Source organism: Serinus canaria, chromosome 1 (assembly GCF_022539315.1).
Source record: "Serinus canaria isolate serCan28SL12 chromosome 1, serCan2020, whole genome shotgun sequence".
NCBI lineage: Eukaryota > Metazoa > Chordata > Aves > Passeriformes > Fringillidae > Serinus > Serinus canaria.
Window position 1 is genome coordinate 53,916,248 of NC_066313.1, and position 16,663 is coordinate 53,932,910.

The following is a 16,663-nucleotide window of genomic DNA, read 5'->3' on the forward strand; positions in this document are numbered from 1 at the left end:
GAGACCCAGCAGATGCTCAGGAAGTAATACAAAAATAGAGCAAACCTTTGTTTTTACTTCCCAGAACACTTTCCATTTCCCCAGTGGTCTGTGACTCAGGAACCTCCTGGACTGTCGATGCCATCTGTGCATTTAACAGCCCTTGATGGATTCCTCTTCTATCGATCAGCTGACACCCTATTGAACCAACACAAACTTTAAACATCCACTGTACCCTATGGCAAGGAGTGCCACAGCTAAAACTCTCCTTTGTTTATTTTGAACTTGTCACTTGATAGTTTTCTTTGATGTTCTCTCTCTTCCTTTGAAGAGCCCTGAATAACATGAACAGCTGTTCCCCAGTCACATCGCTCTTCCTTTCACAAAACTCGGTCATATTTCTTCTTCAGTCATTTTTTCCTCCAAGATAAAAAGTCTTAATCTATTCAGTCATTCCCTGAATGGAGGCCCTTTTGTGCTTTTGATCATCTTCAATTGCCTTCCTCTGTAACTTTTCTATTTCTTCTGTATCATATTTGAGATCAGTGAATCAGGACTGCACAATGGCATTCAAGAGAAGGGAGTCCATGGAGTTATACAGCACCATAATGATTTCCCCTGTTTTGCTCTCTCCTCCTTTCCTAACAATTTCCAGTTTTCTGTTTGCTTTTTTGATTGCTACTGAGTCTTGAGCTGACATTTGCATAGAGTTATCTATTACACCCTGAGGACTTTGCTTCCAAGTGGAAATAGCCAGCTTGGAGCCCATTATTTTGTATGTAAAGCTAGGGTTGTCTTTTCCCATGCACATCACTTTACATTTATCTACATCAGATTTTATCTGTGATTTTATTACTCTCCTGTTCAGTGCCACCAGGGTCTTTCTGAAACTATTCACAGACAGCCCTTTGCCTCATCCACCCTTAATATCATCAGCAAATTTCTCCTCTCCCTGCTTGCTGCTATTTTGAGTTTATTTCTCAATATTTAGACATTAATATTTTTTCTGAATATTTAGACATGGGACAATGTTCTGGCTAATTTAACAGCTTAAATTTGAAGTGCCAGCTGCCAGGGAGAGGGGGAGAAATGGCACTTCCCAGGCTCTTGGGGTGTCACTGGAGAGCAGCTGGGGATAAACAGTACTGTGCCTGAGCAGCACTTCTAGCTCTGCCCTTGCACAGACAGGATGGGGGTGATGGCACTTGCTGGGATGTGTCTCTGCCTGTACCAAACCAGCCTAAGATGGGCCCAGCCCAAGGAGGTGAGCAGAAGCCCTGGGGCCCCAGGAGAGGGTGCAGAGGGGAAGCAATGGATGGCAAAACCTTTATCTGGGAAAACCTTGGCACACAAAGTTGTGTTGAACCAACAGGAGCTACCTGGGAACTCCTCCTCACAAAAAGCTTGCCCAAGGGAGCCCAAGGCCAGAGTCAGGCAAGGAGCCTCTCTCCATGGGAGGGGAACACATGGATGATGGAACAGCCCCTGCCTTCTGCCCAGGCAAGGTGAGACCCAGCTCTGGCTGTTTGGAGGAGCACTTTCGCTTTCCCTGGGAAGCAGCACCTTGCAGCAGTGCCTGGCAGGAGATCAGTGCTGGGTGAATCAGAGCAGCACAGGGGCTCCTCTCTCTGCTGGGGGTGTCCTTGTTTGGGGGAAGAGGCTGGACAGTTGCCACTGCCATTTGTAGGCAAAAGGAGCCAGACTGAGCCTCTCTCCATCACCTTTGGGGAGCATGAAATTAATTCACCTAGAGGAAAAAAAAAACAGGAGAGGGTTTCTCATTTCTACCCAGGGGCACTACTCAGAGCCACAGGGTCACACAGAATATGTTGTCTTCTCCTCTCTGGTCCTAGTAAATTCGTGCTGCAGCCTCTAGAGCCAGGCAGTGCAGGATTTGCCAGCTCTTTGGAGAGATGCCTTTCAGAAAAGCCACGTGGCTTCCAGAAAAATGCTCTGTGGAAGTGATTTGATGCTCCCACACCTGCAAGGGGAAAAGGGAAGTGTCTTTTTTCTAATGACAGAGCAAAAATTGCTTCAAAGGGCAGAGGCTCTCCCCTTTTAAGAGCCTTAAGCTTGACCATCAGAAAACCAGAACCCTTTTGATGACAAAAGAAAAGAGCAGGCATCAGTGGCTCAAGCACAAAGTGTTTCTTGAGCTGTGTGAACACTTTTGGCAAAAAAGATGTGTGTGCACATAAAAAAAAAGACCAGCTGGTTTCACAGATCCAGAGAGAAAAACAGAAATTCAAGAGAAATCCAGGGGCAGACCCACTGACACTGCAGCCACCAAGCCCCTGCTCATCTGAGTGGGGAGGCTCTCAGCCACCAAGGCAGAATCCCCATTTCCACCCCAGCCTGGCAGCTCTGGCCATGCCCCTGCCCACTCCAGGGACTGAAGCTGAGGACAGGTAAGTGACTGAGGATTTCCAGAGTGGCTGAGGATTTCAGCAGTGCCTTCACCTGGTGTTTAGTGGTGAGGTTTGGGGTGGGAGCTGTGCAGTGTGCCCTGTGCCAGCTCAGCGCTGGTGACCCACACCAGCATGGCTCACACCTCTGCACAGCCCTGCTGCACTGACAGTGGGTGCAAAATCAGCCCCTTTGGCTCCTGTTACAAACTTTGCATTTCCTTCAGGTCAGAACTGGAGGGTCTTTGTCTGTGTCTCTCCATGGGAGGTGTTGAGGAGGAATGAACAATAAATAACAACTCTTCTCACCACCAGAAAGGCAGATGTGGGTCGTAGGCAGAGCACAGCTTTTGTACCAGCAGCAGGGGCAGCAGCCTGTGGAACTCAGCCAGCACAAACCCACAATGCCTGCAAATAAAGCTGCAGTAAGATGCAAAATGCACAGATGCCATTCCTTGGTCCTGGTAGTACCAGGGTTTGTTCTGTCAGCCCACCCAGCCTTGGACTGGTTGACAGATAAGAAAAACCCATCTGGGAAGAAACCTGGGGCAAGATGGGCTGGATTTAGGTGACAGGACTGATCACAGTAGAAGGCACCAGAATGGCTACTACAAACACCACAGAGAGGGAAAAGGCCCTTAAGGCTAAACCAGACTTGCAGGGCTTTTGAGCCATTATGACAGAACCACAGAATGGCAGCGTGGTTTGGGTTGGAAGGGACATTAATGATCATGAAATTCCAATCATCCAGTTCCATCCCTTCACCATGGGCAGGGACACCTTCCACTGGATCAGGCTGCTCATAGCCTCATCCAGCCTGGTCTTGAACATTTCCAGTGGTGGGGCATCCACAGCTTCTCTGGACAATCTGTTCCAAGTGCTTCATCACCCTCTCAGTAAAGAATTGCTTCCTAAAACCCAGTCTAAACTCTCTGACACCTTAAAGCCATTCCCCCTCCTCATATCACCTCATGCCTTTGCCAAAAGTCCCTCTCCAGCTCTTCTGAGCCCCCTTTAGGTACTGGAAGGTGCTGTAAGGTGTCCCTGGAGCCTTCTCTTGCCCAGGCTCTCTCAGCCTCTCTTCATAGCAGAGATGCTCCAGCCCTCTGACCACCTTTGTGGCACTTCTCTGGAGCAGGTCCATGTCTTTCCTGCTCTGAGCACCCCAGAGCTGGATGCAGCACTGCAGGTGGGGTCTCACAGAGCAGAGCAGAGGGGAAAATCCCCTCCCTCACCCTGCTGCCCCCACTGCTTTGGATGCAGCCCAGGACAGGTTTGGCTTTCTGGGCAGCGAGTGCACATTGCTGGGCCACACTGAGCTTCTTACCAGCCAATCTCCCCAGGTCCTTGTCCTTAGGGCTGCTCACAGCCCACTCCCTGCTTGGGAAATCCCCAGCCAGGAAGGAGGAGAGCTGGCTGGGAATGTGCCATTGCACATGCTTTGCAAGTGCAGGCTATTTTACTTTCCAAAATGCAAATTTTCCAATTTCTCTTGAAGATTCTTCATATTAATGTTGTCTTAAAAACTGAGTGTGTCTTGACTTCTAATGTAGTTTCTCAGGGTTTTCTTTTTAAAGAAGAGACAGGAGCTACTTTTTTAAAAATTGTTTTGCATAAAGCCTTTTTTTTCTCTTTCCCCCCACTTTCTCAGTGCTTCACAGGATGTTCAAAGAAGGCCAAATTCCCAAGTTGTCCACATTTTCATATGAAAAACAGCTACAACTTTCCATTGAGCTCTTAAGAAGGAAGTGTAAACATGTCAGCTGTGTTTATGTGGGAGCACAGATAATTAAATATAACCTACATTTCCTGCATTATGTATATGTGTGTATATATATATATATATATATATATGCCTTGATGAGAACAGTCTAGACCTACAGGAGCTGATCAGAAGGAACAGCCCCAGGAAAATGTGACTCTCTCCATACTGTGTGAGCATGGCTGTAGCACAAGCTTCTTCCTGGCAAAAAGGGAGAGTGACCATCCCATGGCAGTGGCAGGGGAACAGACTCTACCCACCTCCACACCATTCACCTCTGCTGCCCTCCAAACCAGGCTGCTCCATTCAAACTGCCCAGCAGGAGGGTCAGGTCCAGGATCCTCAGCCAGGAATCACCAGGGGAGTGCTCCTGGTCCCAGGCCAACTATTTAACAGCACAGGCAAAACCTTGCAGGGTTCAGGCAGCCTTGAGTAAGGACATCACCTCTGAGTCCAGCAAGGGATGGGATATCCTGGAACATCCCCTCCAAACCAACTGCCAAGGGAAGCAGCACCCCAGGCCCTGTTGTCCCAGCTTCTGTGACCTTGGAAGGGCAAGCAAGGACTGGAGTTCTGCCCAGTGAGCCAGGGACTGGGAGGGATCCCCCTGACAGCTCAAGCCCCTGCAGCATGGCTCCTCTGTTCCCTGCCTGCCTCTCCTCTCCCTTCCCCAGCCAGACAGCATTGCAGTTTCTGCCAGCATGCAAGAAAATTACCTGTGATTTATCACACAATCAGTGATTTTGTTGCCTTTTTTATTTTGGACATAGAAGCACGTTATACTGCTCTCCTACTCTGAAATATAGGGGTAGCAAATCTGCCTGCCTGGAACTGTCTTTTTAGCCTCATAAAAAGCCTGGAAAATGAAAGCAGGAACAAAATAGTCAGTTCGTTGCTTTTCTTGTTCCCCTCTATCCCTTACAAGCAGGAAGGAATTCCTAGCTGTTCTGCAGAGCCAAAGCCTGCACCTCCAGGTTATCCAACTGGTGCCAGAGCCACAGCTGGAGTCACCCACTTCAAGCCCACAAAATGCTTCCACCTGGGAGCTGCTGTGGGGGAGTTCCTCAAGTCCCAGCCACAGACACAGCCCGAGCACAGCCCCTTTCTGCAAGTGAGCATTGGCTGCTGCATGAACAATGACCTCTCTGCTTCCCCCTCTCCTAGGTGCTCTTCATTCTTACCAAAGAAGGTGGTAATGCTGCTTATTTCTAATAGAAATTATTAAGCCCTGCTCCCTTGTAGTGCTGGGAGCCAAGCCCTTAGCAAAGAAATGTTTCTATGCTCCTTGTCAGTACCTTGCAGGATAAATTACTTTTGTGTCTGATGAAAAGAGGGCCCTTAGCAAATTGTATCATCAGAGAGCAGCTAATAACACAGAATAAAAAGAGTTATCTTTGTACATGGAATGTGAAAACAGAAATGAAGGACGAGTTTTCCTCAGTTATTTGAAAGGGTTTAATTAAAGAGTAAGCAAATAAACAAAAATACCTAAGGCAAGGTAGAAAGCACAAAAAGAAAGAGTGTGATGGTCTTGCAGAGCTCTGGGGTTGGTACCAGTGGAGGGGGAAGACAGCCTGGGGCATCACATCCCCATCCCCTCTGTCCAGGCAGGCATCCCCACCACACTTTCACGAGGAGCCCCAGGGGGCCACAATGGAAAAATGTGGGCTTGTACCTGCACCTGCGAGGGGAAGCTGCAATAGAGCTGGTTAGCTTCAGTTCAACATTGCTGGGGGAGCATTTCTCATCTCCAGTGAGTGTTCCTCGCTAAAATAATCACTGAGGTTACCAATTTCTTGCTGTCTAAGTTGTTATATGAGGTGAGTGATGACTTTAGTAAAAACTGCAAGCATCCGAGCCATCAAATAATAATTTTTGACATCCCATTCCCAGTCTCCAAAGTTTCCCTTCAGAAAGCTCATATCTGGGGGAACCACTAAATCCCATCTCAATTTTACAAGTCCTCCTTGTGCTGAGGCTAATTAATGGACATCTTAAATGTCTAAGCAGCTATTACAAATCATTTTAAATAGCTTTTGCAATAAGGCTTCCATCAGACTGCTGCAGCGCTGCCGTTTGCCTGCAGACACCTTGCTGTTCCCTCCATCACAGGGCAGCCAGGTGTGAGAGCCTGACTGGATCCGAGGGGATCCTGAGCAGCACCAAACCATCCCTGACCTGCCACCAGCCTCTCACAGCACTGCACACTTCCCACCAGTGCCAGCCATGTGCTGCCTGCTGCCTCACCTTGATGCCTTCAGTTTAGCTTTCATATTTTTCATGTTCTGTACTGCACTAGTGTAGAACTCTGAACTTCATATAAAGTGTTCGCAGGTTCTCTTCACAGTTTCATCAGACAAAACAATCCTTATCCAGCCTGAGAACCAAGGACACCATTGCAGCTTCAGACCCAAAAAGTGTAAACAGCAGTGAACTGAGGAGAGCAATCTGGGAGGATGGGACTTCAGACTCTTGAGCTGTAATTGGACCATTAACCCCAATATGTAAATGGGCCAAAACTTATAAATGTGTGAAAACTCGTGACCCAGCATCCACCTTGGGTGGAGCCACAGCCAGGCTCTTGCACTGCCCAAGGTGTATTCTTTAAAGGCCTTTTAATAAATCCCTACTTTATTCCTTTAACACTGTCTAGCCTCTGTTTCAGGTAGCCTCACAAGGCATCAACCTCCGAGCTGGGGCTGGCTGCTGCAACATACCCAGCCTCACCCAGCACCTGCAGATTAAGGGCAGTGCTAAGTGACCACTCTGATATTTGTGAATAGAATGTGATAGTTTTGATGGGAGGAAAAGAGAAAACTGACAGCTTGTCCTGCTTATGGACAGGCTCAGGCTTGCCCATGGCTGGTGCTGTAACACATCACAGATGCAAAGTTAGATTTTCTTTTTTTCCTGTTGTTTTCTCTGAGCTGCAGCACGAGGTAACACTGAGGGAGACCAAGCCACTCTTGCAGCCTGGTGAGAAGCAACTTCTTCATGCTTGGGCAGGAAAAACTCAATGCAACACATGCTGTGAATTATAAAATCTCCCCCTGCTGTGTGCCACAGCTGGGGGATGGTCCAGCACCCACGGCTGTCTACCCAGGCTGTCACAAGAGGGAGAGCATCAATTTGTATTTGTACATGTAAATATGGGCTGTTTCCCCTCACATGCTGCCTTTCCCTCTCCTGTGTAGTTTGGCAGGGCCATTTCCCAAAGCCAGCCCCACACCCAACCATACACACATGCATGGAAGACCTCTTTCTAGGGACTTGTAGCTGTAGACGTGCAACAGGAAGAGGGGGACTGTGGAAAGATGACTGGGGTAAAAAAGATTACAGTGTGGAAGCTGCTACAGAAAATCCAGCTGCTACTCCCTGGATGGAGCAGGGTCAGCCTACCCCACCTTCCACACACAACACAGCACAGTGTGGGTGGAGGGGAGACACCACGGCCAGGCTCCACTGAAATCCTTGCAGATGAGGGAACTCAGTGGTACTTTCCAGCTGATAAGCCCCTGAAAATAGCCAAGACCAAGGGAGATACAGGAATATGTCCTGCTGTTGAATCAGCAACCATGGTGAAATCACTCTCCTTGGACTGACACATGTCCCCGTCACATGGGTCCCAGCTTTTTTGGGGTGTTGGCAGAACAACCAAACACAAAAGGTTTAAGTTAATCTTCCCCTTTCACATGACAGGGACTTACACACAGCCCATACTCCTCCCAAGGGGTTTTTCTGCCCTTCAGAGACTCATGGTTCTCCAAAGGACCATCCAATTTCTGTGGTGTGCATTGACCAAAGGACAAAAACTTACCAAAAACCAGCCCCTGACTTGATGCATCAGGTCCCAGAAGCAGCTCTTGAATGGAAAAAAATGGAAGTCTGGTCCAATTGCAGACAAATTGTGGTACCTGGGACCAGGAAGTTGTTGGGTCTAAATTCACCCTGCTGTGTATTTGTCCCCAGGGCCACCCTGGACCCACATACTGGGACCTACTTGAGGAGGGAAGGAGCCACCAGAAGCACTGATCTGACCTGACTTCAGCCAGCACTCTCACAGGCCTCCTTTCCAGTCCGTCACCATGGAACAAAAAGGCCCCATCACCATTAAGGTTCAAGCTGACTTAGTGTCCCTCAGGCACAACAATCCTGCCTGTTTCCATTTGGGGTCCCAACTCTTGGTGAGCACTTGCTGTGCTATCCCTGCCTGGCTGGCTCCCGCCTACCAGATCCTTGGAGAGCAGCAAGGAAACCACCCAGTGGAGATAAACCTGGGACTGCTGCATGGGACTGGTCACATATTTTCATGCAGAAAAATAACTTGTTCCATTCAAAATCAAATTTCCTGCTTATGTGACTCTTAATGAAATCCCTCCTGGGAAAGCATTAAAAGGAGCTGAGATCCTGTCATCGAAGAGTAAGAGCAAGACTTACAAATCCTTTTTGAAACACTGTCTCTTTTCAAAGCATTAATATTAAATATCAATATAAGCTCAAAGCTTCTGATTTTATCTAAACAGCATTCCACTTAACATGAAACAAGCACATATCAGGGAGAAGAACACCAAAATCCTTTGGTATGTTTTGTCACCCACTCAGGTTTCCCACCTCTGACCCTTAGAGGTGGAAGTGCTGTTCTGGCCAGGGTTGAGCCCTGCATGGTGCCAGTGACTGTACCAGCCTACTGGCGTGTAACCCTGCCCCTTACTAGAGGCAAACACAACTGGTCAGCCCTGAGATCACATCTCGCCCATGTTTGGTTGGGGGCTGAGGCCTTGGGGGGAAGGATTCAAGTTGTCTTCCCTGGTGCAGGCACAGACCAAATGTTGCCAGCCCCCACAGCAATGCCCTGTAAGTGGTCACAGGCTCATCACTAATGGAAACAGCCTCTGCAGTGGCCGCTCAGGAGGGTGGCAGTGAGCCAAGGCCCCAAGCGTGCAGAACCATAAAGCTCTGGCTACTGCTCTTTGACTCCCAAAATTCACACTTCTTCTCAGGACCATCTGCTCCGTTAGATAAGGAAGTCATCTTCCTTGTCCCACTACTTCTGGGCAGCCCACCCCCACCTGAGCTGGCTCAAGTCATGAGTTCCGTTCTTTGCTCCTCAGTCCCCTTGTTCTGGAAGAGGATCAGCTCTCAGGGGAAGCTGTAGGGTCAGTGTGCTCCACGAGCATGAAGGCAAAGGGCACCCATGGCAAGCTGCACAGTGGAAGGTTGGGTTACAAGAGATGCAGGATGCTCTCCCACTCAGCCCCCCCTCAGAGAGTTCAGCACTAACATCCTTCTCTCTGCAAGGGCTCTCTTTGGAGCTGAAAGATCCAGAGAAAGCCACCCACTTAGGGGCTGGAAAGCAAAGAGGAGCTTCTCCTTCAGTCTAAAAACATTCAGCTCATGAGCCTGCTCTGCAATAACCAGAGTTGCAATACTTTTGACAATCATTCTCAGTGATATCACTCCTTGCATTTTGTTATCTCCTACCTCCATGAAATACTGAAACGCAAGAAATCAGTGCTCACAGCAAGAATCACACCAGCATTTCAAACCAACTTTTCCCTTATCAGGGTGGTAAGAGCCACTCTGCAATGGAAACAAAGCTCCTTTCTTCAAGCTCACAATGCCCATCTGTACACCAAGTCCTTGTGAGCAGGTTTGCCTCAGCTGACAGCACGTGATGGATCCCAAGGTGACCAGCAGGGTTACACACAAAATGCACAGTGCCTTAAGCACATGGCTTCCACACTGCAGCTGAGGAACTGGAGATTTGGGAACTGCCAAGTGTGCCTGACCAGCTTGCTCTGGCTCTCAGCCAGACACCTGGGCTGGTGCAGAGGGGATGGCAAAGAGCAGCCTGGCAGGGGGACCAGGGGCAATCCAAGAGAGGGAACACGAGGTGTCTCTTGGGTTTCCAGATCCATCTGATGGCAATGCCCATGGCTTAGTGGCATGGTTGGCCTCCACTGAAAGGAACCAACTGATTCTTTTTTCCTTTTGTGCTATTTAGAGGTCTTTGATATAAGGACCTGACTTGCTCCACATATTGGCTTGGTTCTAGGGCTCAATGGGGATGAAATTGCAGTAGAGTAGGAGAAAACAGCATTTGTGGACGGAGGTGGATCCACCTGCAGTCACATGGATTTGCTTCAGCAGCACAGACTTTTCACCCTTTTCACACCCACATCACTTTGTCAATACCAAATATGCAGTTTGAGAAAAGAACTACTAGGTTTTGCTTGGAAAACACATGGCACAGCGTAAGATTTTGCTGCAGGCATCACTGTTGTCCAAAAGCTGCCCAGGCATTCATCTCATTTGGAAGCAATCCAAAGGGCCAGACCCCTAGAGGAGCCTCCAAGTGACCAGGAAGCTCTAGTCACACATCACTGCCCCATACCTCTCAGACAGAAGCCAAATTGTACAGGGAAGGAGAGCTTTTACTTTGACAGTTCCATTCAAATGACATTGTGAAAGCCAGAGGGTGAAGGGAAGCTTCATGCTGACATTACAGGGGACAAACCACAAGCTCCTGCATGATGTGTTTTACACCACCAAGGGCCAGAAGAGCCCTTGAGAAACTCTGGGTAGATGAGTCTGTGTGTAACCAGGCAAGAACAGTCATCAAACACAGCAACACTTGGGTTTTCTGCCACTGCCTCCCAAGCTCTCCTAGTAAAAACCAACTTAGCTAAAATATGTTCTTATATTACAGTTGTGGTTCACAGTTGTGGTTTCCTCCTTCTAACAAAACTGCAAGGAAAGAGACCATTTAGTCACACAAGACTGCTTGTCAGTAAAGAAAATACAAATTTACTTTTATTATAACCATAAAGAGGCATATATTTAACAATTAGCTGTACATTCAGCACTCAGGTATATCTGTGTCGAATAAACTCAATTCTCTTACTGCTATAAACAGAACACTTTTCAGCAATGCACAACCTGTGCTTATTAGGATGTTTATTGTCTCTGTATTGCAGTTATCTTGACAGACAAGCCTCAGGATACAGAATAAAGCTTTACTCTTGGACCAAAATAGGAGGCAACATTTTTATTTAAAAAAATTAAAAACAGCAAGTTTCTAGTCAGATAATATAAAGCATCTTAAATTAATCTTTTGAAACTATTTACACTATTTGTAAACGTAAATATCTGAAACTGTACATGTTTAAACAAATGTTCATTTAGCAAACAGGCTGTATAAACTGATTGCTCTTCTAATCCTTCCACCAGCTGTCCTAGAGCTGTCTGGGTACTCTAAGAGAGAAAAAGATCCCAAGCACAAGAGCGACTACTGCCATGGTTTACCCTTCACAACTCTGCTGTACAATGTCCGCATTAAGTTAGTCATAACTCTGTACAGTGACCATGCAGTCCTTCTGAAAAACCTTGTAAAAAACAAATATACATATATTACAATGCACTGGACATTATTTTACAGACTGTATTTCTACATAAGTAAAGGGAGAGGGCAAGTTTTTCTCCTTGTTAGTTCCTTTACTTAATTTTTAAGGAGTCATGTAAGGTCCTATTAGTACCATTTATGTATTTCAGCACCACTGCTGTAACACTTCTTGTGGTAGCTTTCAATCCTACCATCTTATACTCTAGTCTTGTTATTTATATCAGGAAAATTATTAAATCAAAATATCACTGATGTGCAAGGAAATTTCTTCATATTCAAAAGTACAGAATAGGCTTTATAAATAAGATTAAAACTGTCACATAACCCACTACATTTTCATTTTACAGTGCTGCACAATGAAGATTTACACACTGACAGACCCTGAAGTGTTCATTCCATTAAGAGCCAGGCATTTAGCATCCAGCTTTCCACAGTAATGTCCAATTAATGCTCACTCCACAGTGTGCACTGTTTACCAGTTACTGAGTACTTATCCTCTCTTTACAATGCAGATTTGACAGACTTGCACATCAGTTTCAGGCATCCCCACATCCCCTGATTAGCATTTTCTCCAGAGCACAAAGGCTGTGCAAGCTCCAGACACCATTCCCACTTTAAACAATGTGACACCACCATCTGATCTTGAGAAAGGCAAAAAAAACCAACTCTGCCCTAAAATTAGATAGCTGAAACCCTCAAAGCTAAGCAGTGCTGTAAAGCATCTGAAAACATGTAGTTTGCTCAGAAACAACAGAAATTATGTTGCACAGCTTTCACTGCAAACCCCGAGGATCTGAGACCCTTCACATGGAGAAAGACTAGAGTATGACACTTCAGATCAGGCCTCACAGCTCCCAGTCACAAGAGTGTAAGAAAGACAGACCATACAGTGTCTCAAGAAACACTTCACTTGTGGAAAATTAAGTTTTCCCAAGCAACAACCTCTGAATTACTTTCAAGCATGTGGTGGATTACCAGGATTTTCAGAGAAGTTAAAGAAAAACTCAGAGCACACCTGCTTAAGTCAAATTGTCATACCAATATGGTCATCTCCCAAGTCTCACAAATATCTATTGCTGTTCTCATTTGATTCCCTGCACTGTATTTCCAGCATTTGTTTGAAAGTGTGACTTTCCATTGCATATATCAACTCATTAAGGGAAAGCAAGAATGGTTTTTACATTAAAAAAACAAACAAAAAAAGGTTTTCAATTCTGAAAATATCTAGAAAAGGCAGTAACTGAGCTTCCATAAGAGTGATCAGCAAAGGGGTTTTTGTTTCATTTTCTTCTGCCCACTGCTCAAGCCAATGAACAGGAAGACCTTTACCAAATCAATAAACCTGTTCATTTTGGGTTTTTTCCCTAAAACAGGGTTAAGCAGCCTGGATAGTTTTGAAGCAGACTGGACTGCACAGGGATCCTTTGTTTACTTCAAGCAAATGTCTCTGCATTCCCTTCACTCCCTGGCATTTGGCTGAAGCTTATTCCAAGCAGCCTCACTGTTCGGCTACTTGGACATCGACAGCAGTAAGTTCACCTGAAAGACAAAATGAAAGCCTACGTTAGACAGAGAAGCCAAGTTTTAGAAGTGATGTGCCATATTTGAACCTTTAAACAGGATTCCTAGGAAATACATTAATCAGAAGACAGCTATAAAACAACAGCCAAAATTTCCAGTCAAATGCCTACTCATAGGCTTTTTAAAATGCAACTGATGACCATGCTGAACACTCTTTTCAGCAGTCAAAAACTACTGTGATAAACTTGTCAAGGTAACTTCATGTGTTGACAAGAAATTCCAAAAAATAGGCACATTGACAAAAAATGTTACCATTCACCTCAAATGTCTGAAACACACTTGGGATCCTTCATAGTACTTGTTTCCCACAGATTACAATATGGTTTCCCACACACTTCAGTTTGTAGGATAAGTGATCCTAAGGTTTATCAGATAATTAGAGGAAGCCATCTCCTCCAGGCTAACCTCACCTCCTTATGGTACATCACTCCCACTCTAGGACAGTGCTCCAGGACAGTTATCACACATGCCAGTGGCCACACGCACTGCAGGCAACATCCTCTAATCCATAAACTAGATTACCTGTTTAAATCATCCTGTGATAATCAAGATTCTACCTACCTTCCCTCGACTACTAGGGTCAAAGTGACATTTTTAAAAGCCTACTTGGTTTCTGATAGAGAATCCTAATAGAGGGAATTCTTAACCCAAATTATCTCTGAGACTACAGACCATGTAGGGTTACGCTTCTATAAACACTTGCACATTTTCTCACTACAAATCACTTTAAATGCACTCTAGTAATTCATTCTCGTGTTTCCTAAATGTAAAAGCTGCTGCTTTTTGTATTTGTCAAAAAAAAAGATTGCCTTAAAATGCAGTTTTTTTAAGGCATATTCACTGGCTTTGATACCTTTCCATGAAGACAATGCCAGGAAATGGCAAGACTCTTCTACAATGCTGTACAACTCAATCCCCAGCAACATCAATCACCACCTTGGTTTAAGAAAATCTATTAGACATTCATTTAAAAACCCCAACCAAACAAAATCCTCTCCTAGCTGAGATTCTTAAGATCAGATAAAGCCCAAAGTTTAATCATCCAGGATTAAGGGGGATAAGAAATAAATAATGATACTGAACACTGGAAATACAAAAAATGAAAAAAATCGATGTTTATAAAAGCCAGTCACATGAAAGAGCAACTGATAAAATAGGGAGCTTCAATATATACCTGTTCCATTGAAGGACAAGCTATGATCTGGAGGTCTTCATTACTGAATTCTTCCTTTAACAGAGCATGGAGTTTCTGGAACATTTGCTGAATGTTATTCTTTTAAAGGAAAGAAGAAAAAAATCAATATTAAAAAACACAACACCCACCTTAAACCAGAACAAACACAATGCACATGGAATAACTACTGAAGTGACCAGGTAGGGAGAAGCAGTCAAGCTTCAAGAGCTTTTTTCTAAAACAAGCCCCAAAACAGCTACAGGAATCCACATTAGTTATGAGATAAAACCTTCAGTTAGATGTGCTAAAGTGAAACATGGAGTCCTAAAGACTTAACCTGGAAGCTTAAAACTCAAGCTTGCTCTCCTGGCTGTTTCCAGCAGGTTTTCCACTCAATCTGTATCACCCTCTCTGCCTCTGGTGCTCTTGCCCACGCACAACTGACCGAAATTGACTGGCTGGTGTGGGACAGAGTTAATATTCCTTATGGCAGCTCATTTGGTGCCAGGTGGAAGATGTACACAATAAAGAGCAGCAGTTACTTCCCTGTAGTATCCATGTGTTGCGCTGTACAAGCAAGAGCAGTACAGCTGTTTGGATTTGGCTTTTTTAAGCTAAAGATATCACCATGAAACATCTACAGGAAAACATGGCAGCAATACTCACCCTGACTGGCTTAAACAGAATTAATTCTGTATCTTTATTGGACAAGTATAAGGACATGCTTCGTAAAGTTGATGGCAGCTTTGTTTTTATTGTCTTGTAAGTGGAAGAGACCAGATCGTTGATCTTTGCTGAAAGTAAAAGAAAATATGTTTAACAGGCTAAAATGGAGTTCTGCTTGCTGAAACCTACACTCCAGAATATTACCTCCACTCTCCTGGGGTGGATCATTACCAGAGGTTTGAGTGGAAGGGAAAGAGGAGGCGCTGGGCTGTGCAGTGTCAAACCCATCACAGGACCACAGCCTGCCAGACACTGCTTCCTTTCCCTGCAGAAAATGCACCCAACCCATTTTTGAAAGCTACCACATCCTCCTGAGGTTTCTGAAATCACAGCCCTCCAATAGCAACTAAGTTCGACTTAGGCTCCCTCCCAGAAAACCTAACTGGAAAAGCTGGGAAACAGTGCTAACAAAGAGAAGAGAATCACAAATCCTCCTTACTGGTTATAGGCCATGTCTGTGAGAGGAAAGGCTGCACAGAAATCTGGATTTTGAATTAACCAGACAGGAATCCTCCGTCAGACAAGACCTTCTTTCTTTATTGCTAAGAATCTTAATGATTTTACAAGATCATTGCCTAAAGGCCAAAGGAAAAATACATTTTGTAGTTTTAAAGTACTGAAATTAAAATCCTGTGTGGGTTTTTACCCCCCTCAACTTCTGCTGCATTTAAATTTTCTGCCTAGTCCCACTTCCCAGACAAATGACTCCAGGAAACAGCAGAAGCTCTGCTTCGATTTGCTTCTATACACATAATTATCTCCAAACAAACATTAAAAAAACTCTGAAGAAGTGGGAGATATTAAGTAGAACGTCAAGTTAGCCCTTGAGAGTGTCTGACCCATGGAGCAGCACTGAATTATGTATGAACATAGCTGGCTTTGCATCTTAAGAATATGATGCAACAGAAGGTTCCAGTGTATGATTTAGAATAATCAGAGTTTTTCATCTATAAGCACAACTTTGTAAAGTGAAGAGTAAAACGACTAAGGAGCATCTAAAACTGCTTCAAATGTTCCTATGAAGTGTTCACATTTGAATTTTTAAAAAAGAGGGAAACAAACCCAGATTCCATTTTTGCATGGTGACAGGAAAACTGAAAACAAAGTAAATACCAAATGTACAGACAATAAGGGCTTCAATGAAGATTCATTCTTTCCTACACAAGTAAAAGCTTTATCATGACGTAATTAATTCCTTAAGCACATTCTGTATGCAGTTGCAGAAATGCTATTTACATGCAAGAACAATCACAGCTTGAAAAATACTCAAGGCATTCATCTACTGCACCAATTAAACACATATTCTGAAGTTTGACAGGTTTTTAGAGCTGGCTTAAGACACTTCAAATAGCACACAGGCTCAAATGGAAGCCAGGATTTGCAAGAAAAAAACAGACAGTTCTTATATGTAGAATTTTTCCAAATCAATTACAGTCTCTCAATCCAAGTTATTCTGACCACCTCTTCAGATTCCTAATAGTAACATGAATATAAACCAAAGTAAATACCTGGTTGTGCCCAAGGCTGCTGTGAAAGGCTGTAACTGGGACCTCCTTGAGTGGCCATTGTTTTTAAAGCAGCTACCTAAAAAAAGTAAAATCAACAAAATTATGTTTCTTTCAGTTGAGCTCACA

General features: G+C 44.9%; 1 protein-coding gene across 2 annotated transcripts in view; it reads right to left on the reverse strand.

Annotated features, from left to right (window-relative positions):
- Positions 1 to 10,937: 10,937 nt before the first annotated feature.
- Positions 10,938 to 16,663, reverse strand: part of COG3 (component of oligomeric golgi complex 3) — a 30,735-nt gene continuing 25,009 nt past the window's right edge. For both annotated transcript variants that reach the window (XM_030234311.2, XM_050980033.1), the window contains 4 exons: positions 16,538 to 16,613; positions 14,970 to 15,097; positions 14,304 to 14,402; positions 10,938 to 13,087 (listed from right to left, as the gene is read on the reverse strand). In XM_030234311.2, the coding sequence (XP_030090171.2) occupies positions 13,058 to 13,087; positions 14,304 to 14,402; positions 14,970 to 15,097; positions 16,538 to 16,613 (333 nt within the window). In that variant the 3' untranslated portion in view covers positions 10,938 to 13,057. The remainder of the gene's footprint in view (positions 13,088 to 14,303; positions 14,403 to 14,969; positions 15,098 to 16,537; positions 16,614 to 16,663) is intronic.